This window comes from Schistocerca americana, chromosome 2 (assembly GCF_021461395.2).
Source record: "Schistocerca americana isolate TAMUIC-IGC-003095 chromosome 2, iqSchAmer2.1, whole genome shotgun sequence".
Classification (NCBI taxonomy): Eukaryota; Metazoa; Arthropoda; class Insecta; order Orthoptera; family Acrididae; genus Schistocerca; species Schistocerca americana.
In genome coordinates this window covers 697,164,506-697,189,218 of record NC_060120.1, presented here as the reverse complement: position 1 = coordinate 697,189,218, position 24,713 = coordinate 697,164,506, and the positions used below count along the sequence as shown (strand labels likewise).

The following is a 24,713-nucleotide window of genomic DNA, read 5'->3' as shown; positions in this document are numbered from 1 at the left end:
CTAGAACTATGGCTCTTTCTTCAATTAGAAGAAGCTGAACCACAGAACTGTATTTGGGAGCAAGGTCGTGCACCACCTCACTAGCTTAACTCAGCATGTGATTAGTTAAACAATGGATTGCCCACAAGGGCAGGGGGTTGGGTGGGGGGGGGGGGGGGTGACAGACCTTGGTTTGTGTGCCCTCCACTTTCACCCAGTCTGATTTTTAGCTTGGGGGTTCATAAATGATCATGTGCATGTGCCTCCACTACCAGCTGATCTGCCTGTCCTTAGAAACAACGTTGGTGCAACAGTTACTTGAGTCACGTTGATCAAGATTTGGGAAGAAGTTGCCTATTGACTATTGACTTGATGTGTGACTAATGATGGCCACATTGAACTCTTATAAGAGAAACTGAGTTGCTCTTTGATTTGGTTCATTGTTTATAATTTTAAGTTGACTGTAATGAATGCTACAGAGCTTTAAAACTAGTATATTCATTCTGAAACAGCCTGTATATTTCATGAAAGACTTAGTCTACAAAATATGTAGTGAATTAATAAAGAAAAAAAGTGTACAGAGCTATTTTGTATATCTATGCAGTGAATTCCCTTTTTATGAGTACAATTAATGTATTTGAAATTATGCTAAATTATTGAAACTCTTAATTAATGCCTTAATAGGTTAATGAAGGGTGCCATTTGGTCCAGAAAAATTGAAAAACAAAAATATTGTGTCAAAATTGAGAATACAGCAAGTGTAAAGGCTAAATCTGCAACAGGAATTTTGATTGTGTACTAAAGTTAATATTAACAAGTTACTCAGTTTCAGGATGATTGAATGATTTTACTGTACAGTCTGGATGCTGGTCTTTCTAAATGAGTGTTGACATTACTTGTGAAACTACCGATTAGTACAGTCAAAATTGCAATTATCTCATATAGTAATAATGTCTACTATTGAATACTTTTAATTAACATAGTTTCTGACAGAACTGCATGCATTATTGGAGTGTACATATTTGAAAACTTTGGTTTGAATAACAAGCCCATATGAATCAAAGTCCGATTAATGTTTGAAAGATTCTGTCAAACAATAGAAAATCCAGGATGGAATAATCACAATATTATGGAAAGGATAGATCGCTACTCACCATATAGTGGAGATGCTGAGTAGTGGAGATGTTGAGTTGCAGACAGGCACAACAAAAAGACTGCTAAACAAGAAGATTCTGGCAGGTAATATATATATGCAGTACATGGGCAACTTGATGAAAGTTGAAAACTGAATAGGAAAAAAATTAATTACTAAGAGGAGTGCAGTCATAGCAAGTGGGGATTGTTCCAACTTGCAGTGTTATACCACCTCCCACTGAATTATACAGACAAAACTGCGTAATTCAATGCCAAGGAAATAGCTGTACATCATCTTTACAAATATTAGCAAAATTTAACCACCAAACTTCAATAATTCATACTATATCAAACTTCAACATATCCATTTCCACTTTTAAATTTTCTAATCTACCTGATTAAGGGATATAACATTCCACACTCTGACCAGTAGGATGCCAGCTTTGTTTTTCCTGGTGGTGATGTCCTCCTGTGTAGTTCACACCCAGAGATTTGAATGGGGAACAATTTTGCCTCTGAAATATTTTACCCTAGATGATGCCATCATCATTCAACTGCACAAAAGAGCTGTGAGACCATGGCTAATACCAGTGGAGCAAGGCCGTGTTGCCTAATGTTACATTGTTAGATCAGTCAATTATCCACACTGTTGCCCCTGCCACTATTGAAAAGGCTGCTACTCCTCTTCAAGAACCAGATGTTTGTCTGGCCTTTCAACAGATATGTGTCTGTTGTGGTTGCACCTATAATACATTTGTCTTATTGTTGAGGCACACAAGCCTCACAACTTTGCAAGATCCATGCTTCACGATAGGGTGGGGTGTGGGAGGGTGGGGGGGGTGGGGGGGGGGGGGGGAGGTGTAGCATTCAAACATAAGCAAATACCACTTAGATGTGCCCCTCTACTCTCTAGAAGAATTGATGAATGAGATTGTTTTGTAATTATTGAGTTTATGGCACAGTATCCAAAATTATGTTCATATAAATTTTTAGCTGTTATAATGTGAATTAAGTATAAAATCTTTCTTACTAATTTTAGTTATTGTCTTTAAAATATTCTGCTCTTTATTACTTACATTCTTTGCAATATCTTTGCTTGCTTGTTCCGCTTTTGAATGACACAATCACATGGTCCATGGCCATGGAATACGTATCTATAAAAATAATAAGAGATTGTGTTGACTAGTTATGGACAGCTGAGTGATTGCACAGTAATGTGGTATCCCAATCATAATAGCCATTTGTTATTAATGTGCACTTTTGTCACTGCTATGCAGACAATAAATTTTTTTGTTTCAGAGTTTTTGGTGTTCCTAAAGAAATACTGCCTGAAATTAAAAGTTCATCAGAAATTTATGGGCGTATTGCTGTTTCACCTTTGGAAGATGTCCCAGTCTCAGGTGTAAGTTCTAATTAATTATAATCTTGTTATGTTAGTGACTTATGTTCAATGACAATGAGATCTTAGTAGGAGTAACATTACTGCAGAGGAATTTCTTTGTCGCTTTTGAATACAAGTTTGAAAATGCTCTTCACAGTTATATATATTTCTATAAAAATAGTGTTTTAAAATCACAGTAAAATATTTTTATGCTCAGTGGAAGTGGTTCTGTAACTAACTGTCAATGGAAATAAATCTTATATTCTTTCATGTGTTGCACTCTAATGTTTTACAAATGTTTGTAATAGACTGATATTGTATTTCCTGGATACAAGAGCAGCTACTTTACACAGTTACCAGCATGACGGGAAAAACTTGTTAGAGGTGAGTAATAGGTGAAATGTAGTTGGTCAGTGCTAACTTCAACAACACTGAATATCATTTACAAATCAAATGGCCTGCAACTTTTTCTAAGATAATTGACGTTCTGCTCCCATAAGTTGTGTTCTTAGTAACGTTGTTTGGCAGTGATTCAGGTGATCTTTCATGGTTTTATTGTAAGTAGGAGGATTAATTTGGCAGAACATATTCTGAGGCACCAGGGACTCATCCTTTTACAGTCAACAACAGTACTTTGCCATGTACTAAAGCATTATCACCAAACAGTCATATATTTCTGCTCACCCTGTCAATCAGATCATTTAGCTATTTTATGTATAAAGAGAAGAAGAGCAGTTCAGGAATACTCCTGATGATACCCTTGACTCTGATGAATACTCATGGCCATCACTTATTGAGGGCAGCAATGCATTAGGGATGGGTTTTATTGTGCCACTGACAGTGTGCTTAGTGTCTTGTAACACCACATCAATCTTGTTATATGCAAGCAGTTAACCAGAACAGGGTCACAGTATTTCATCCCCAAATAGGGAAGCCCAAATGCTGACATATAAAGCATATTTGCTGTGGAGCCCCAAGAGGTGCCACACAGTTTATGGATGATGTTAGTCCTTCTTTTTGTTTTACCTTAAGATATTTCCTCCCAAGTAAAATATATACACTTATAGCATTATACTCATACTTTGCAGTGGAAAGTTATCAACTAGATGTAAATGAGGAAACCTTCCAACTTGGATGGCTGAGCTCTTAATCATCAATAGTGTCCTAAATCAACATTTAGTTAAATGCTGACCACCAAATAACTGAGAAATGCTTCGCTATGTTCTGTAGAAGATACAGCTCGTGGTTGCCATACTGGGGAAGGCTTTGAATATGTTACCAGTGTGGCCAAATTGTCAAGTACTGGAGAATCTTGATTTGTTTCTCCAGTTAACTGTGACTTGAAATAAACATTTTTGGGAGCTCTACCCAATGTGCACTTTGCAAAAATGGTCAAAATGCAGCTGAAAATTATGCAGTGAAAATTATCTTAAATTATACACTTTAGGAATCAAGAAGCCTATTAGCAACTGAAAGTAATGACACATATTTCATTTCCTTATTTCATCTAATTGTTTGCAAAATTCCACTAAGTGATGACACTTATGCTACTGTACTGTAATGGACTGTACCAAAACTCTTACAAACTTTGCATGGCTTCACTACAGTGGATGGAATTGTCACTGCTGTAAACAAAAGAAGTATCTTCAGCACAAGAAATGCATTAATATCGAACATGAATTAATGGCACATCAAAACATAATAAAGAGATACATAGTCAGAATAGGAATTCAAAAGTGAAAGTTCAAAACTTTGTTGGTTTGTTATGGAATGTGGAAACAAAGTGGAAATTCTTACAACTCTGGGAGGCTCAGCTAATTGAACTTTCTATGAGCGCATAAGGGCTGTATTCCATAGAAGTCCCCCACCTTGCCATTCCCCCACCCTGCCACCTCTGCTGTATGGAGCTAACCGACATTTCAAGGTGCAGCTTTACTGCTACTTGTTTGAAATATGTAACTCGGTGTCAACAGTTCTGAAAGAGTTTGGTGTCAATCCACGTCAAAAATATTTGAAATGCTTGCCAATAATTATATTGTGTAATGCATTACTGAAAATATATTTCAACATATCTCTTGAGATGGCTCCACCATAGAGCCCTTAACTGTTAATCACTCCTTTCCTGTAGGCTTTCACAATGATCTGTTATAAATATCATAAGATTATAAAGCAAGTTTTTAGGTAATCAAGGAGAACAAAAATAATTGTAGGATTTCCACAGGATTCCCTTTTATGTACCAAATGTATGGAGTTAATATTTGATGAGCTGTTAACTCCATCAAAGTATTCATTTGTTGTTGTGGTCTGAGCAACTGTAAATGAAGATACAGCTATAAAACTTACTTTTACTTTCAGGTGCTTGGAGATCAACAGGCTGCTCTTGTTGGCCAAATGTGCCTGCAGCGAGGGCAAGCGAAGATCACTTATGGAACAGGAGCCTTCTTGCTTTACAATACAGGAACTGCTGTAAGCAAAGCTCACATGAGAAAGAGAAAAAGTTTATAAATCTGTGTAAATTCATTAATTTGAGAGATACTTGTGCATTGAGGTATTGATATATATTGCGGACTTCTTTATACATGATTTGCTCTCAAAATACTTTATACAAGATGATTATTATGAACTACTGCAGTTTAATATTAGAGCAAAAAGAGTTGCATTTTATGCTTGTCAGAAGAGTAGGCAAGAGAGAGAGCGAGGAAGATTACAGATTAATATGCTCTCAGCAACAAGGTCACTAGAGATGGATGATGAGTCCAGATTATATTGGAATTGCCTTTCAAAACGGTGATTTAGTTAAGCCTTTGTAAACCTAAATTTGAACAGTCAGACAGGATTTTGGATCCCACTGTCCTCAAATGCAATTCCAGTTTCTTACCACTGGTTACATTGTGTTGTTTGACAGTTTGTGAAATTATTAAGTTTGAAAAAGTTCTGTGAGATGATATTAGCTTCAGGCATCAAAAAAGTAACATAAAAACAAAATCAATTTAATTATGTTAACTTTCAAGTTTTGTTTTTTATTAAGGAGAAAAAAGTTAGGAAGACACAGGGGAAGGAGAAGAGAGAAAGAGTGAAGAGGAAAGAAAGAAAGGTTGACTTTTTAAATATATTTACGACCTGTGGTTTTACCAAGAACATAAAATGAAGGTCCGTAAATCTTTCAGATCAGCTTAGCCCTATACTGTTAGATGTTGTTAAAGAGAGATTTAATTCGTCTAGATTATGCAGTACTGTGAGATTAGTCCTCCTCTATGATGAAAAGAGTAACATCATATAGAAATAAGTCATAAAAATAGTTTATGCCTGTTGTTGATAATAACTTATAAAGCAGACATGTACATCATTGTGTCATTATGAATTCACCATTAAAATTATTACCAAAAATTTAAAAACTTTCATACAAAAAGACCAAAACGAGCAATGTATATTAAAAAGCAGCGTCCATGGCAGTACAGAGATTTGTACTATGTGTGGTATTGTTACATTAGAAAAGAACTGGTTCATTGACTTATATCAATAAGGTATTGTTATAACGAGAAAAACTCAATTTATGGAACATAGTACTTTATAGAGCAAGATGTAAGATACAGGTTGTGTGCATCACTGATCGTATTAACTGGACAACAGTAATACAGTGTAAAGTATAGGCTGAGCAGTTGTTTGTGATTTCTTAAATAATACTGTTTCTGTGGTGGCTCACCAGAGCACACCAGAGGGCCAACCCAGGTGGCCTCTATAAGCGGGCCTGTAAACTGTATGGACATGCACTCTATGAAATTGCACATCTCATGAGTGAAGTTACATCACTTCTTCCTTCTAGGTGGTGGGAAAACCACATACATCCATCCATAAAAACACTAGGCACAGAAAAATGCGTGGTATAGAAAGAAAAGCACCGGTAACGTGGAAAAAAAACACTGACCTCACAAGGTGCTGAGATTGTGAGTCACAGAAAACACCAAGGACAGTGCTGATGACCATTTCATCGCCTGATAACAGTGGTGGTGGGCAGGCAAAGGCAAGTAGTGCTGAAGTGATGAGGTTCGGGTTGGCGTGCTATCCTCCTCCTCATTAGAAGCCGTGGGGCAGGACTGGGGATGGCATCTCTATAGCAACGTTCTTGTTGAGGTTGGTGGTTGGCACTGGAGGTGTCACTGGGGAAGTCAGAGATGATGGCCTCTCAGGATCCAACAATGGAGAATGGCTGCGATGTCAGGTGCAGTGGGGGCTACTCTAGCAACAGCAGTCAAGGAGTGAGGGTGGAGACAGGAACCCCAGACAGCAACCTGCCAGGCAGCGATACCCTCTGTGGCACAAGGACAGGCACTGGTGACGGTGGGGATGGGGTAGGCAGTGGGCCCCGGGAACAGGCCCCGTTGTACATGGCCACAGCTGGTCAAAGTGATGGGACAGCCGCCCATCGGGAGTGTGGATGATGCACAGGTACCAGTCCTGGTGATGCTCCATGATGACAGGAACTCAGTTTGGTCAGTGGCTGAAGCCACAAACCCACCTGGCCGGAACCATTGCAGAGCTGGGAATGCTGACACATGTGGTGTCGGATGCAGCAGGTGAAGGAGGTTCCATGGTTGATGTCCATTTAGCAGCTTTGCCGGGCTCTTGTCGTCCCCCACCAGAGTGAAACAGCACGAACTCAAAAAACAGGCTAAAGCAGCTTCAGAGGACTGCCAGACACATGCTTCCGCAACTGAGTTTTAAATGTCTGAACTTTGTATTTAGCCTCACCATTAGATAAGGATGAAACGGCGGAGATGAGAGATAGCAAACACCACTAGCCTGACAAAAAGATGCAAATTCTTGAGAAACAAACTAGGAGTAACCATGGTATACAGAAGTCCCTCAATAGAAAAAATCTTAGACAGGGCTAAAATAGCGGCCACTGCGGACATGGATGGACAATGCACCACATAGGGAAACTTGGAATAGGCATCCACTACAATGAGCCATTATTGATTTAGGAAGAGCACAGTAAAATCAGTGTGTAGATGCTCCCATGGGCACTGTGGCATCAGTCATGCAGGAAAAGATGCCTGCAGGGTCACCTGTTGCAGAACACACTGAGTGCAAGTGGCGATAAGCCACTTAATGACCCTATGTATGCCTAGCCAGTAGACATGCCAGCCGGTCAGAGCTCTGATGCAAGATGTTTCCCAATGACTGACATGCAGAAGTCACAGAACATTATGGCAGCAGGAATCACAACCCAGGCAGCATATCCTATGTTGCTTACAACAGAACGCCATCAAACACAGGAAGACAGTGCTGGAGGGAGAAGTAATTATGCAAGAGATCCGAGGCATGGCCCGGGGGTTTTTCTGGCCAACCATGCTGCACAGAAGAGAGGACTCAACTAAGTACAAGGCCCATGGTGACAGCTGATGCTATCATGGCACTAGTGATGGGAAATCCATCGACCACATTCTGGTTCTCAGTATCTAAACAGAAACAAAGCAGCTTGTCCTGATTGAATGCTGGGTCCAGTCCAACTGGAAGGTGAGATAAGGCATTGGCGTTGGCACGTTGCACCATCAGCTGTTAATGGATCTGATAATGATAACAGAAGAGGAAGAGAGCCCAGTGTTGCAAATGATGTGCTGCCTTGTCTGGCACGGAAGCTGAAGGCTTGAAAAGAGCTACCAACGGCATGTGATCCATGATTAAATGGCACTTAGAACCAGAGAATGAGCCATTGGAATATTTCTTCCATTGAGATGTTTGTTAGATCACCTAGCAGTGACAATATCACATGGAGAAAATGTAACCCTCACCTGTTACCTAGTTTGTTATAGCAAGAACAAACCTGAATTATGGAGCACAGAATTTTATAGAGCAACAAGTAAGATGCATGTTTGCCTGACAATGAACACACTGTCTGCAGTGTAAAGAATAGGCTGAGCACTCATTTGCGATCACTTAAACAATGATGTTTCTTTGGTGTCTCACCAAAGTGCCCCAGGGTGCTGACCCAGGTAGTCTCTGTATGCGGGCCTGTGAACTGTATGGACGCATGCTGTGTGAAACCTCACGCACCATGAGTGAAGGAACATCAGATACACTACATTTTACGTCTACTGTGCCAGCTCAGAACCATCTGAAATGATTATTCCCTAACCCTTGTTGTACTTGGCATGTGAAAGCAGGAACAGTTTAGGAAAAAAAGCAGAAACTGATGACAAAGCAACATGTAAACATTTTAATCAAAACAAAGGTTTGTGTTACTTCAGTGTACAAAATTAAGTAGTTATATATAAAAACAAAGATGAGGTGACTTACCGAACAAAAGCGCTGGCAGGTCGATAGACACACAAACAAACACAAACATACACACAAAATTCAAGCTTTCGCAACAAACTGTTGCCTCATCAGGAAAGAGGGAAGGAGAGGGGAAGACGAAAGGAAGTGGGTTTTAAGGGAGAGGGTAAGGAGTCATTCCAATCCCGGGAGCGGAAAGACTTACCTTAGGGGGAAAAAAGGACAGGTATACACTCGCACACACGCACATATCCATCCACACATACAGACACAAGCAGACACATACAGACATATGTCTGCTTGTGTCTGTATGTGTGGATGGATATGTGCGTGTGTGCGAGTGTATACCTGTCCTTTTTTCCCCCTAAGGTAAGTCTTTCCGCTCCCGGGATTGGAATGACTCCTTACCCTCTCCCTTAAAACCCACTTCCTTTCGTCTTCCCCTCTCCTTCCCTCTTTCCTGATGAGGCAACAGTTTGTTGCGAAAGCTTGAATTTTGTGTGTATGTTTGTGTTTGTTTGTGTGTCTATCGACCTGCCAGCGCTTTTGTTCGGTAAGTCACCTCATCTTTGTTTTTATATATAATTTGTCCCACGTGGAATGTTTCCTTCCATTATATTGATAAAATTAAGTAGTTAAACATATTTAGTCTGAATTTTTATATAACATTTTTACCTCTTGCCATAGTGTTTCTATTTAGAATTCAGTATTTGTTTCAAAGGTTTGCTGTACTGAATTCCTTATTACCTCTGTCATCTCCTCATACACTGTGCTGATGCAGTAATTTCAATTTTGACTTGGCAGGTCAGTTAAAATAATTGGCATATACAGGGCCAATCTTACAGCAAAATAGGACTGTCCTTCTTTTTCTCATGTCCAGATTTTTTGAAGCTCTCCCATGATATTGCCTGACTACTGCTGAAGGAAGAAGGATAAGGTGGACTTTTTCTTTTCTGTTTCTTCTGTGTTGGCTTCTTCACCAGTTTTCCATCAGTTACCATGTTGGGCAATCCATATTTCCATCCCCTACAAACCATGTTCTAAAGGTACTCCATGGATCAATCTATCTTTTCATTTGTCAGTTGACCCCATTGCATTTGACCCCTGAATTTCCTTCTTTTACCTACTTCTGTATCACTCATCCATGCCATATGCCCCCACCCATCTTAGTCTGGCTGATTTTGCTATTCTTCTGACAGGTGGATCTTTATAATCAATGTACAGCTCATGACTGTTCCTCCTCCTTGATTTTCCTATTTTGCAGCCTGGGGTGTAGCAACTTGTGCCAATCCAGATATTGAAACTGGATTTGACAGGCCACTCATCAGTAGAGTACATGCTGATATTCATTACAGCCAGAACCATAAAGATGATACAAGACCATTGTAATCACCTAACAGAAGTTTCTGGCATCTTAAAAAACATTGCCTATCATGAGGAAAGCTTTCCAACATATTTAATTACTCCCATTGGCACTGGCAATGGCATAAGTATAGACTTTGAATATAAATATGTTGACAAAGCAGAATATTCTAAATTTCTGGATGTGTGCATTGATGAGAAATTGAATTGGAAACAACACATTGATGTTCTATTGAAACATTTGCATTCAGCTACTTCTGCTATTAAAATTATTGCAAATTCTGATGATAAACATATCAGTAAATTAGCCTACTGTGCTTATTTTCATTCACTGCTTTCATGTGGCAGTTTATTTTGGGTTAATTCATCATTAAGGGAAAAAGTATTCATTGCACAGAAGTGTGTAATCAGAATGAAAGCAGGAACCCACCCCAGATCACCTTGCAGACATTTATTTCAGGAACTAGGGATAGTCACAGTACCTTCACATTACATATATTCACTTATGGAATTCGTTACTAGTAACCCATCCCAATTCAAAAATAATAGCAAAGTGCAAAGCTACAACATTAGAAGAAAGGATGATCTTCATTATTCTGTGTTAAATCTGACTTTAGCACAGGGGTGAATTATAGTGCCACAACAGTCTTTCGTCATTTACCAAACAGCATTAAAAAAAAAGATTTAGTTGTTGTTGTTGTTGTGGTCTTCAGTCCTGAGACTGGTTTGATGCAGCTCTCCATGCTACTCTATCCTGTGCAAGCTTCATTAATTCATTAATTTCATCAATTAGATTTAGTTATATTGTATATAAAAAACATGATCCTAAACTGACACATTCTATATCATCATGAAATGTTGTACTCATGATCTATGGAACAAATATTAATGTAATGAACTCATGTGGCACCCTTACACATTAACCTTTCTTTGGAACACAAAGAATAATCTTTTTATATCTACCTAAAATCATAAAGCTGATCTAAATGATTAATGGAAAATCTCATATAAAGATGTGAAACAAATACTAACAAAGAGATAGAGGGGCTGGCCAGTACTTACCTCAGCTCAGTACAGCCAATAGATACACATAAAACAGAACTGAAAATTTACGTTCCTAGCTTTCGGAACAAATGTTCCTTCATTGGGGAGGAGAGAGGGGAAAGAAAGGGAAGAAGGGAAAGGAGATTCAGTTACTTGCAACCCAGGTTATGAAGCAACGGGTAAAGGAAAATAGGGAGGGTAGCAAGGATGGAGGCATGGTTGTCAGAGTGAAGCCAAAGACTGGTCGGAAGGCGGGCGCCACCAAGAAGGCGTCTGCGGCGTCGGCCACTCCCGCAGGTGCGAAGAAGGCGGCTGCGGCCAAGCCGGCCAAGCCCGAGTCGCCGTCGAAGGCGAAGAAGGCTGCCAAGGTTCCGACGAAGAAGCCGAAGGCGTCGCACCCGAAGAAGGCGACGACGCCATCTAAGGCGAAGGCTTCGCCCAAGAAGAAGAAGTAGAGAAGAAAGAAATGGGAAAGGAAGGGTTGGCGCTTGACTCCGTTGTCCCCACCCCCCGTCATCTAGTGGCACGCAAGAGACGCGCTACTTACAGAATAATAGAATAATTCTACTTACAGTAGAATATCTTTGGCTTCCCTCTGACAACCATGCCTCCATCCTTGCTACCCTCCCTATTTTCCTTTCCCTGTTGCTTCATAACCTGAGTTATGAGTAACTGAATCTCCTTTCCCTTCTTCCCTTTCTTTCCCCTCTCTCCTCCCCGATGAAGGAACATTTGTTCCGAAAGCTAGGAACGTAAATTTTCAGTTCTGTTTTATGTGTATCTATCGGCTGTACTGAGCTGAGGTAAGTACTGGCCAGCCCCTCTATCTCTTTGTTAGTATTTAAAATCATAAAGCCATTGTCTGTTTTTGATTAACAGGTGGAATCTTTATAATCTGGGTTAAAAGGTAAACATTCTGTATTTTTTTCAACTTTTAACATTTCTTAAAAGACTGTTTCACTCAGCATTTGTTCATGACAGCCGTGCGAAGACATATCTACATTAAACACACCACCAGTAATTTCAGCTGACAAGTGTCCATTCTTCTTACTCAGCTGAAATGATAAACTGCTGTGCAAAAATCTGTTGGGAGCCACAAACAATTTCTCACATCAACTTGTACTCTGTTGGTGATTAAAATTGCACCACCATGAAGGTGGCATCCAACAAACATCAAACTGATCGGAAGTGTACTATGTGCTTCAATCTGCAAATGATTAGTATCTCCAATAAACTGCTCAAAGTAGGTAGGAGTCGTGTTTTCTCATTCAGAAATCACACTCAAATGTTGTTTGTTTGTGTGAAGATTACCTAATGCCTCACAAAAGAAGAAACATCTACCAACTTGCATCAGAAATCAACAGTGCCAGGACTGTGACCTGTCAAGTTCATGATTTACTGTTCTGTGATACTGTTCTCATGTTCATTGGAATCTCACACCATCGTGCAAATATGGAATCACAATTTCAAGATAGTCATACTCAGTGCCATGCAGGACCTAAATAGTCCCATGCTGTAGAACAGACATTTTGATTGTGTGAATATGCAGGATCACACAGATACATCATGTACCCTGGGTCAGGAAATAAGCTTGTTTACAACAAGAAAAGTGTCGACCTCGACAGTGTGATGGAGTGTCATGGACTGTCAGCATAGTTACCACTGATGTGGCTTCCCTTGACCGATCATCAGAGGAAGGAATGTGCACAGTGGTGCAGCCAATGGCAACATTGCACCACCACATCATATTTTCAGATGAGTCTCAGTTCTGTGTAAGCGTCCAGATGGATGTATCCCTGTGTGGAGACTCTGAACAGAGCAAATGTTTCCAGATTGAATTTTTTAGCATGACGTAGCCCAACATATGACATGGTGGTATGTGGTAATTTAATCCCCTCTTGTTTGCATAGCAGGTAATTTGGACAGCAAGTGTTACATGTAAAGCACAGAGGCCGTGCCAGATGTGTTGGGCAAATCTTCATGATGATACTGAACAGTAATTTGCAAGTAGGAAACATTGTCCAGGATTGAAGCATTCATGAAACTTGAAGTTTTATTTGTATCTCATGGCATAATTTTGTTACTGTAGTTTGATAATTGGTTCCAACAAGTGATATAGTAAACTAATAGTGATATGACAATCAATTGTGCTTAATAAACTCTACCCAATCAGTCATCATATAACTAAGAAATAATCAGTAATTGACAAGAAGAGTAATTTAAAGGAAGTGAGCAAGTGGAGGGCTTACATGGTGCTGTCCTGATCTACCTTGATAAAGAGAGTATCAACTGTAACCCTGACAAACGTGTTCTCTATATTTCTCACCCACTGAAAACATCTGGTCATGGCTGCCCCATGCTACCTCTCACCAGACACTGCAGTTGATGAACTGTGGCACAGAGTTGAAGCAGCATGGTGTGATGTACCCATATCTATCATCCAAACTTAGTTTGATCCAATGCCCAGATGGGTTACAGTCATTGTTGCTGTCAGAGATGGAAGCTCATCATACCAATTTAATCAAATATTCTTCTTCTTATACTGTATATGGACAGTAAGTAAAATTTCATTATTTGCAGCTCTGCATGGTTTTGTAATTTTAATAGCCAGCAATGTATCTTTATGTCAAACCTGACACCATCAATAGGCAGCTACATGGAGATTGTATCATTGGCAGAAGACACCATACTGGACTACAACAGCTGAACAATATCTTCTACTCCCTAAAGGGATCAATCAAGAATGGCAGGTTATGGACAAAGTGCATCAAGGGATCCTGAGCTGAGAATGCTCAATACCACCATTACTTTAGTACCATAAACTATTGAATAATTTTTAGTGATAGTGACCACGGTTGGGTGTGTTGGTAGAACATCATCTGTTATGAAGAATCATGATCGGTATTTAAACACCTGAATTACAGGGATGAGACAGAAGATATTCTTAAGTAATAATAATAATAATAATAATAATAATAATAATTTAAGAAAATTATTTATAGAACAAGCAGAAACTAGCAAAATACACAAAGCAATCACTCATATAAATACATTGGCTACACCATTGCAATTTCATAACCACTTCTACAACACTTTAGATCACATAACATCAACAGATATGAAGAAAGTAAATTGGAAAAAGAAAACACTACATGGCAAGCAACTGTATCATCTAACACAGCCACACATCGATCAAGACACATCCAACACATGGCTAAGAAAAGGCAACATATACAGTGAGACGGAAGGATTCATGATAGCAATACAGGATCAAACAATAAACACCAGATATTACAGCAAGCATATTATTAAAGATCCCAATACCACAACAGATAAATGCAGACTTTGCAAACAACAAAGAGAAACAGTAGATCACATCACAAGTGGATGTGCAGTACTAGCAAATACAGAATACACCAGAAGAGATGACAATGTAGCAAAAATAATACATCAACAACTTGCCATACAACATAAACTAATAAAACAAAACATTCCCACATACAAGTACGCACCACAAAATGTACTGGAGAATGATGAATACAAATTATACTGGAACAGAACCATTATAACAGATAAAGCAACACCACATAACAAACCTGACATCATACTCACCAATAAAAAGAAAAAATTAACACAACTAATCGAAATATCCATACCCAATACAACAAATATACAGAAGATAACAGGAGAAAAAAAATTGAAAAATACATCCAACTGGCTGAGGATGTCAAGGACATGTGGCATCAAGATAAAGTTGACATTATACCAATTATACTATCAACTACAGGAGTCATACCACACAATATTCACCAGTACATCAATGCAATACAGCTACATCCAAACGTATATATACAACTACAGAAATCTGTAATTATTGATACATGTTTAATTACCCGAAAGTTTCTAAATGCAATGTAACATATACCTTACAGTTAAATGGAAGTCACGCTTGATCAAGGTCTGCGTCACTTTCCGTTTTTAACCAGACATAATGTCTGAGAAAGGAAAGAAATAATAATAATAATAATAATATCAACAGGAAACCCACTATTTATAGGTATATTACTCATAGATGAGGTGGCTTGTTGTTAATTTTAATCAGTCATTATCAGGTGATCTTATTATTAGCAGGCAGTCTGTGGAACACCTACTATACCACAGTTGTCTTAGGATTTTCGAGATGTATGAGGCTCTGATTCGAACATCGTTTCTCTAGGCTTTTGTGAGACTACAGATGTTATCTATTTGGATTAAACTGACATGTACTAAATCTTGAAAATTATGACAAATCATTGAATGGTCAGAGTAAACAGATCATATCCCAACACCATATGCACTAGATGAGCTGAGGCAGGGGGGTGCAATTGTGGGTCTGTGAGCCAAGTATTATAAGCAACTAAATGGTCAACAAAATTACTGAGTGAGGTGACACTGGACTGTCATGCAAGAAGACAGCTGTTCAAATTCCCATCTTGCCACCTAGGTTTAATTTTACCATAGTTTCCTTAAGTCACTTAGTGTGAATGTCATGATGCTTCATTTGAAAAGGACATAGCCAATTTCCTTCCCCATCTTTCTTTATTTAGAGGTTGTGGTCTGTCTCTAATGATGGATGTTAAACACTGATCTTCTTCCTTTTTCAGTAAACAGGCGCTCCCAGTAATAGTCTCCTTTCAGTTTAATGAAAGTATTTGTCTACCAAATGAATGGTTGATATTTGCTGCAAAAGCAGACAGAAACAAACTGGTAATACTTCATAACTGTGCTGTGTTCAGTGGCACTGATATCTGCTGTCCTAGGTGCCCATCAGCAGGTCTGTTGCTGTTGATACTACTACTCCTTGGCTGGGGGAGATTTCAGAAGGAAGCCAACGTGGCTGGATCTGTTTTAAGTATCACTGAAGAGTTCTATTTTTGATTTTTGTGACATACATCATTTGGCCTTGAGTGGCACCAACCTTTGTTCATACTCAGCCTCATAACCTCATGAATATGTATGCTCACATCAGAGCACCAGACTAGAATGAGTCTCTGGGCACGAGATAGTACTGGTTACGGAAACAAGGGGTGCAATAATGTTTGTATTAGTCTTATATTGAGTATCCTAGTGAGGCCTTCATATTGTCATTGCTTATTATTATTATTATTATCATTAATTCCCCATTAAGGAGAGCGTTAAAACGCAATCAATATTCACAATGACAATATGGTACATAAATTGGTACATTTCAAATTCATGGCACTTTTATCTGTCTCTTTCTTTTCTCTTCCCAAAAACCTCTCATAAATTCACTGTGTTTCTTCTTCCTCTCTTCTGTCCACTTCTTTCCTGATTTCTTCTCTTTTGGTGTTTCTTCAAATTTCTGTTTGTTGATTTTTTCTCTGTATTTTCCTCTGTTTGATATTTCTTCTGTAGAGATGTTTAGATTTTTGAGGTCTTCCATGGTTTCCTTTACCCAGTTAGTTTTCACCTTATTCGTCACCACTATGTTAAAAATCTTCTTGGTCAGCCTATTTTCATTCATCCTATTAATGTGCCCATAGAATTTTGCCTTTCTTTTTCTGATATTGTCTGTAATTGTCTCTGCCTGTTTGTACAATTCCTTTGTTGGTTTCTTTATCCAGATCCCCTGTCTCTGAACTGGCCCAAAGATCTTTCTCAGAATTTTCCTCTCTTGCTTTTCCATTTCCTTGATTTTAGTTCTTCCTCTGATTACTGTTGTTTCTGAGGCATACAAGGCCTCAGGTAAGACTACTGTTTTGTAATGTCTTAATTTGGCATTGATGGAAATATTTCTTTTATTGTAATGGTTCCATGTAAGTCTGTATGCTTTTTGTAGTTTTGTAACCCTTTCTTCATTGGCTGTTGAATTCAGTCCTGTTTTCTGTATAATCTCTCCCAGGTATTTGAAACTTTCTACTTGTGTTATCTTTCTGTACTTTGTTATCAATGGGCTTCTGTCTGTAGATTTTGTGTCCACGTACTGGGTTTTTTCATATGATATTTGTAGTCCTGTTCTGGCTGCGATTTCATGCAATATCTCTAGGGCTTCTCTGGCTTCTTTTCTGTCATTTGTAATGATGGCTATATCGTCAGCAAAGGCCAGACATTTTATGTTGACGGTTCTATTTTTCTCTCTCCCCATCTTTACCCCATTGACTCCTTTGTCCCACCTCCTGATTATTTTCTCTAAAACAGCGTTAAATAAAATGGGTGACAGGGCATCTCCCTGTCTCACTCCTGTCTTGATTTCGAAAGATTCTGAGATCTCGCCCATGAACTTCACTTTTGACTTTGTATTTGTTAATGTTTCCTGAATTAGTTTTCTGGTCTTATTGTCTACCTTCATTTCTTCTAGTGTATTAAAAAGTGTTTCTCTGTCTATGGAATCGTAAGCCTTCTTGAAATCAATAAATGTTACTGTGGTGTTTCTGGACTCTCTTGTTGTTAATAATGTTCTCAGACACCAGACCTGCTCACTGCATGATCTTCCCTTCTTGAACCCTCCTTGGTATTCTCCGATCTGTGGATCTATCTGAGGTTCTAGGCGATTTAACAGAGCTTTTGATAGAATTTTGTATGCCACCGGCAGTAACGAAATTCCTCTATAGTTATTAGTGTCTGTTTTGTCTCCTTTCTTGTGGAGGGGGTGTATTAGGGCTGACTTCCATTCTTCTGGTATCTTTTCTGTTTCCCAGATGTTTTTGATTATGCTATGAATTTTGGGTGTAATGTTTTCATGGTCTAATTTCCAGATTTCTGCAATCAGTCCATCTTCACCTGGTGCTCTGTTATTTTTCAATGATTTTATTATTTTCTCGATTTCTTCATATGTTGTGGGTTCAGAGTCCCTGTTGGGTTCTGGTTTTGTAAACTGTAATCTCTGTTTTGGTTTATCACAGTTAAGTAACATGTCAAAGTATTTGGCTAATATTTCACAGTTTTTCTTCGGATTTGTCTCCAGTGTTCCATCTTGTCTTTTGAAGCATAAGCTTGGTGGCTGATATCCTGTCATATTTTCTCGGAATACTCTGTAAAAATTTTGTGTGCTGTTTCTGGTGAAGTCTTCTTCTATCACCTTCAACCTGCTGTTTTTGTAACCTCTTTTTTCTCTTCAGATTATTTTTGAAGTGTTTTTCTGTATCCTGTTGAAGTCCTCCCATTTTTCTTGTGTTTTATGGCTGTTAAATTTTTTCCAGGCTTGTATTCTGTCTTCTATGGCCCTGTCTCATGTCATGTTCCACAATCGGTGTTTCCTTTTTCTCGGTGGCTGCCCCAGTTTTATCAGTTCTTTTATTTTTTCTGACAGTTCTGTCCAGTTGTTGCTATTGATTTTCGTAATTTCTTCTATTATTTCTTTCTTGTTTATTTGTAGGTACTCTGGATCTGTTCTGAAAGGTCTGTTGGGTCTCTTGATTTGTCTATTGGGTATAAATTTTACTTTAATTTGGGGAAGGTGATGATCAGATTCAAAAACTCCTTTCTTTGTTCTTACGTTCATTATTTCTCTGGTGTTTTTTGTGGATATTGCTACGTGGTCTATCTGAAATTCTCCTAGAGCGTGGTTGGGGGATATCCAAGTTACAAGTTTTCTGTGTGGTTTCTGGAACTGCGTTGACATGATTTTCAGATCAAAATTTCTGCAGAAGTTTATCAAGTTCTGTCCATTTTTGTTTGTTCTCATGTGGGCCGTGTGTTTCCCTGTCTTGTCTCGGAATTTTCTTTGCTTGCCTAACTGGGCATTGAAGTCTCCTAGTAACGCTTTTATGTGATTCTTGGGGATTTTGCTGGTAGTTTCTTCCAGATCTTCCGAGAATTCCTCTATCATCTCTGGGTTCTTCTTGTTATAATTGTTTGTGGGGGCATGTCCATTGATTAATGTATAGGCTTTGTTTCCAGATCTTATCGTGAGTGTCAACATTTTTTCTGATTTTGAGGTGAAATCTATTACAGAGTCCAGTATCGATTTATGTACTACAAAACCAGTTCCGAAGAGTTTGAGATTTCTTCCTGGGATGGTTATGGCTGGTTTCCCCTTATATATTCTGTAATTTTCAGAATCAAAGTGGTTCTCATCTGCAAATCGTGTTTCCTGTATTGCCATAACTTTGATGTTGTATTTATCCATGGCATTTGTTAATTGTTTCAGTTTACCTGGCCTCAGTAGTGTGTTGGTGTTGAGTGTTCCCATGTAAAATACTCTCTTCATCTTGAGGGTTTTTGAGAGGCTCCGATTCTTCTCTTCATGACATGCCTGATCCCCTGGAATCCGATGACCAGGTCTATTACCCAGTCTTACTGACTGGGGCCCAGGGTAGTGGATTCTTTCCCATTGTTCTGTCATGATTATTGGTTTGTGTTGAGGTATTGGTGGTGAAATCACAAAGGATCTCACATAATTTTGACTGGAGTTTTGAGTTCCAGAAGATTAACTTACAGCCGAGCTCACAGAGCCAACAGACGCTGACCAGAGTACCAGTGGTTGCCACACAGACGTGTCTGGATTTTGGGGCTTTGCATGTAACCCTATACAGGGGCCCTCACAGTGTGCTACCATCCGGAGCCAGATGGACCCAGGTTTTTTTTTTTTTTTATTTTTTTTTATTTTTTTTATTTTTTATTTTTTTTACGAGGTGTCACTCCTCCCCCTCCTCCTTCCTCATCACTTGTGAGGTGAGGCCCCGGGCTTGGGACCGGCAGTGGCGGAGTTATTGTCATTGCTTATAATGCTTGTTAACCATATCAGAATTAAGGAAGGATTATTTATGGTCTTTCTAAAGTGGATCACACATGCCTCTGCACTTGTATTTTATCAGTGTGTGGGAGCACAAATTTTACTATCATAAACGTAAGATATCAAAGTCACTATGATGCCAGACATTTCAAAAGCACAGTACAGTATTATATTTGCTGGTCATTAGCAACAGTGTGAATATTTGCCCTGTATAGAGCTTGTATTTACAAAGTTACATACTATTTCTGGGTCTAGAATATCAATCAAAAAGACAATAATACTGCAGACAGTAATTGGTAGCTTCTTTACTATCAATGACTGTAGTGAAGGGCCACAAAGGCAAAACGAAAAGTCATTGCTTGTGCAAACAGACAGAGAAGTTTTTAAACCATCAAATAACTATGAGACAAGCATTAAAAAGTGGAGATGGGAAATAGAAATTGGAGAAACAAAATTTCAGGTGAAATTTTAGTAAGTGTTTGAGTGAGAAACCACTAAAAGTCTACTTGGTGGTATAGTTTAAAAGAGGAGTAAAGGATATATTGAGATGTTAAGTTACTTACTCTAATTGTCAACTCAATGACTCTGATTTCTCGCCCGTAAATGAAAATGAAACCTCTATGAACAACTAACATTTGGATTCTGTGATATTTCATGTTCTATAGGCTGAAAAACAGAGTTAAGATTATAAGCAATTAGTAACTGTATGGATGAAAAGTTTGGGATGCTAAATCTGACAGTAGGTGAATCACCAACTCCCATGGGACAAGTGGAAACTGAATGCATTCAGTGGTTTGAAGATGTAAGACTCAGAACTGTAATCAGTTTCAATAATAAAGTGAGTGAAGTCGAAGAAGGGGTTTGGGAGGGACAGTTAACTGAATAGGCTTTGGATCAGACACTAGATCAAGCAGAGGTGAAGTTATGTTGAAAAGAGTAATAATAAGGCCAATTGATGTGAATCCAGCAAAGAACAAACAAGGAGCCCTACAAGTAATTAGTATTACAAAGTGTTTTTGCTAGAGAAGAATTTAGAATATGCTGAAGACATGTACCTGGTATTATTTATCATGGAGCACCAAAAAGGGATACCGAAAGGAAATATTATGGTGGTATAACAGTTGGTTCCTGATGGTGCCTGTGGATAGGTAATTAAAACATTCTAAAATAGCCAAATCTGAATTCATCCCAATATTTATGACAGTTGTATAATGTGATGTATGAACTGAAAATCACTTAGCTATACTTGAAAAATTCTTGTGAAAGAATGAAATAACATCCAAACCAAAAGATTAAACTACCTGAATCTATCTATGGAATCTGTGAAAGTTATGGACAAATTGAGTTAGAACCTGCATGTGGAAATGTAGAGAAATTCTGTCCCTTATGGCAGCTGCTTAGGAATATTTCTAAATAGAATAGGCAAGGTAGATGTGTGGAACAAGACAGAAAAATACAAGACTAGTTATCTTTATGATATTCTCTACAAGAGTACAAATAAAATAGATATGGAATGCAGCAATAGGTACTCACTGTGGATAAGCAGTGGCCTCTCTCCCTGTTACATCATGCACAGCATAGTTTACAATTAAATGCTTCTGTCAAAAGGTTTCCTCCATGGCAGATTACCAGAAGCACCCACACTGATCTAAAGAGCACCCATCTTATTCCAATAGTTTCCATTGTGTTCCCTAGACAAATGTTTGTTGTTGGTATTCCATGAACAAAAAATTACATTTTCAGTTTTATTTGGGTTTACAGTTAATTCATTGTCTTTAAACCAGATAACAGAAATTTTTACGTTGTCTTGGCTTTGTTCCTTTAGGCCCTCTATGTCATTTCCAGTTGCAATGAAAGTGGTATCATCATCATTCAGAACATGTTTACCGGTACATGCCATGGTACTAGGTAGGTCATTAATATGGATTATAAATAAGGATCTGAGCACAGAACATTGCGGTATGCCTCTTGAAACATCTAGAAACCCAGGTCACATCTCATTAAAATTTACCACCTTGTCTTATTGACAAGATACAATTCTATAAGAGTGAGTTCTATACCTATAATGCCATAGCACCTCAGTTTATCTACTAAAATCTGATTACTCAAAGAGTCAAATGCCTTGCTCAGGTTAATTAGAAGGGCACCAGAAAATGATTTTGCTTCAGAGACACTGAGTATTGTCGGGAGTACATTTTAAACAGCTTTCAGTGTATATGAATTTTCCGTGAAGCCATACTGAGGATTTGTCAGAGTTCCATTGCACTTGAAATGTTTGTGTATTTGTTGATACATGCAATTTTCTACTATTTGTGAAAGTATTGAGGCAAGAGAAATAGGATGGTGGTTATAAACATGTGACTTGTCTCCTTTTTATGTAGAATGACAACCTATGTTATCATTAAGCAGGCTGGAAAAGAATAACTCACAAGTCCCAGTTTAATAGTATGCAAAGTGGTTGTAGTATAATGTCCACTGCCTTTTTAATAACAAAATTTGACTGACTATACAAGTCTTTTCAATTTTGATTTGCTGAATTTTACTATAGTTATTGCAACATCAGTGACAGTGATTTGCACCTCCTCTGAATGTACGAGGTGTGTTTTTTAAGTAAGTACCGTTTTAAAGAAAAAAAAGACATGCTAAGATGCCTCAATAATTTTATTTTTACATGAAAGCATGTAGCTTAATCTATGCACTGACGCCATTACAGACTGATTCTTCCTTGTTTACGTTGTGTACTGGGTGTTTAAGATGCCTCCGATAATTGTGAGTCCTGTCGGCTGTGAAGTACGGGCTGTTATAAGATTTCTTAGTGCTAAAGGCCTAAAAGCGATCAATATTCATCATGAGATCTGTGCAGTTTATGGAGAAAAAATTATGAGTAAGAAAGTGGGTAAGAGCATTTAAAGATTGCCGCACAAATGTGCATGATGAACAACGGAGTGAGCATCTTTCAGTCATTAATGAAAGTTTGGTGCAGAAAGTAGACAATAAGGTGAGAGGAAACAGACACTTTATGATTTTCTTCTTGTGGGTTGACTTTCCTAATGTTTCTTGTAGTGTTATGTGTGGCATTGTGACTGAGAACTTGACTTACCAAAAATTGTGCGCACATTGGGTACCAAAAATTTTGACGGATGTGCACAAAACCAAATGTTTAGACAGTGCATTGACTTTCCTTGAACGGTACCACAACAACGGTGATGATTTCTTAAGCAAAATGGTTATGGGCGATGAAACATGGGTGGCCTATGTCACACCAGAATCAAAGCAACAGTCCATGGAAGTTGAGCAAGGGCATCATTTTGCTGCAAGACAATGCCCATCCGCATGTGGCAAATCAGACCAAAGACCTCATCACATCATTTTGATGGGAGACTCTATATCATCCTCCGTACAGCCCCGATCTTGCACCCAGTGACTACCATGTGTTCCTGCACTTGAAGAAACACCTGGGCAGTCAGCATCTGCAAGACGATGGCGAAGTCAAAACAGTGGTGATGCAGTGGTTAACAAGTCAGGCGGCAGACCTCTATGAGGAGGGTATTCAAATACTGGTAAACGTTATGACAAGTGACCTTAATATTGACAGAAATTATGTAGAAAAGTAGATTAAGGTACAGGCTTTCACGTAAAAATAAAATTATTGAGATATCTTAGCACGTCTTTTTTTAATTTCAAAACGGTACTTACTTAAAAAACAGGCCTCGTAGATGTTTCAGATTCATTAAGTGATATGAATAACTTTGTTTTTTTTCTTAATTTTTATTAATGCATGATTTGTAGTTGTCATTTTGTTGAGCTTAGTGTCCTTTGTTATGAGAATTAATAAAGAAGTTATCAACTTCAATGGGTGTGGTAATTCATGTTCCATGGAACATTTGTTCAATTAATCATAATTATGTAGAATAAACCATTTTTTAGTACTGTTGTGAGTTAATAATTCCTATTCATTACCTATTACACATCACAAAATTAGAAAATTTTGTAGGGAACAGAAAATGTTGTCTAGGAGAAACTTTATCACTTTATTAAAAAAAATATATATTTTTATACAAAAACAGCATACATATCAATGTGATGTTTTGCTTTCTTCCTTGCTGTCAATTTTCTCAGAAAACAAAAATTTTGTGTTTATGGCTCATCGGCTTATGACTAAAATATGACTATGGACTATGGAATCCGAATTTTGTAGTAACAACAAACAAGACTCAAGATGAGAAGGAGGTGGAGGAATAAATGGACAAAGGAAGGGGGGCAGGGAATGGACATAGAATAGAGAGGGCAAAGGAAGAGATGGATGGAGAGAGAGGGAGGAGGAGATGCAGAGAGAGGGGGAGGAGGTGATTCAGAAAGGAAGAAGAAGGTGATTAGGACATACATCCAGTTCCCATACATATTCAGCAATTGTGAAGCATTGTCAGGTTAGCTAATATTAAATAAAAACAGGCACCAGAGTTGGGTAAATCATGGGTTTAAAGTATCTTATATTAGCAAGGGATAGCTCTCTGAAAACAGAATAGTAAAATCCTTCACTTTCTTATTAAAAGAACAAACCTCACACACTATACTCAAAAAATAAAACACTTAAAGATCAAAGAAAAGAAAATGTGGAGTATTATTAAACAATAAACAAGCAAAAATAGTGCTTTAAATGAAGTTAAGTCCCAAGTGAATATCTGTGGAAGAAATGATGACACAGAGAACTCATGGGCCACTTAATTTAATGATTATCCCCTTACAGTGACAGTAAACATTGCACCAATTAATAAACAACAAAATAGAGATATATTCATTTGT

The 24,713-nt window shown here is 38.2% G+C and overlaps 1 protein-coding gene across 1 annotated transcript in view; it reads left to right on the top strand.

The window, feature by feature from the left end:
* Positions 1 to 24,713, top strand: part of LOC124594350 (glycerol kinase-like) — a 285,935-nt gene that overhangs the window by 128,401 nt on the left and 132,821 nt on the right. Inside the window, exons 6-7 of the mRNA XM_047132718.1 lie at positions 2,413 to 2,515; positions 4,850 to 4,960. Coding sequence (XP_046988674.1) covers positions 2,413 to 2,515; positions 4,850 to 4,960 — 214 coding nt within the window. The remainder of the gene's footprint in view (positions 1 to 2,412; positions 2,516 to 4,849; positions 4,961 to 24,713) is intronic.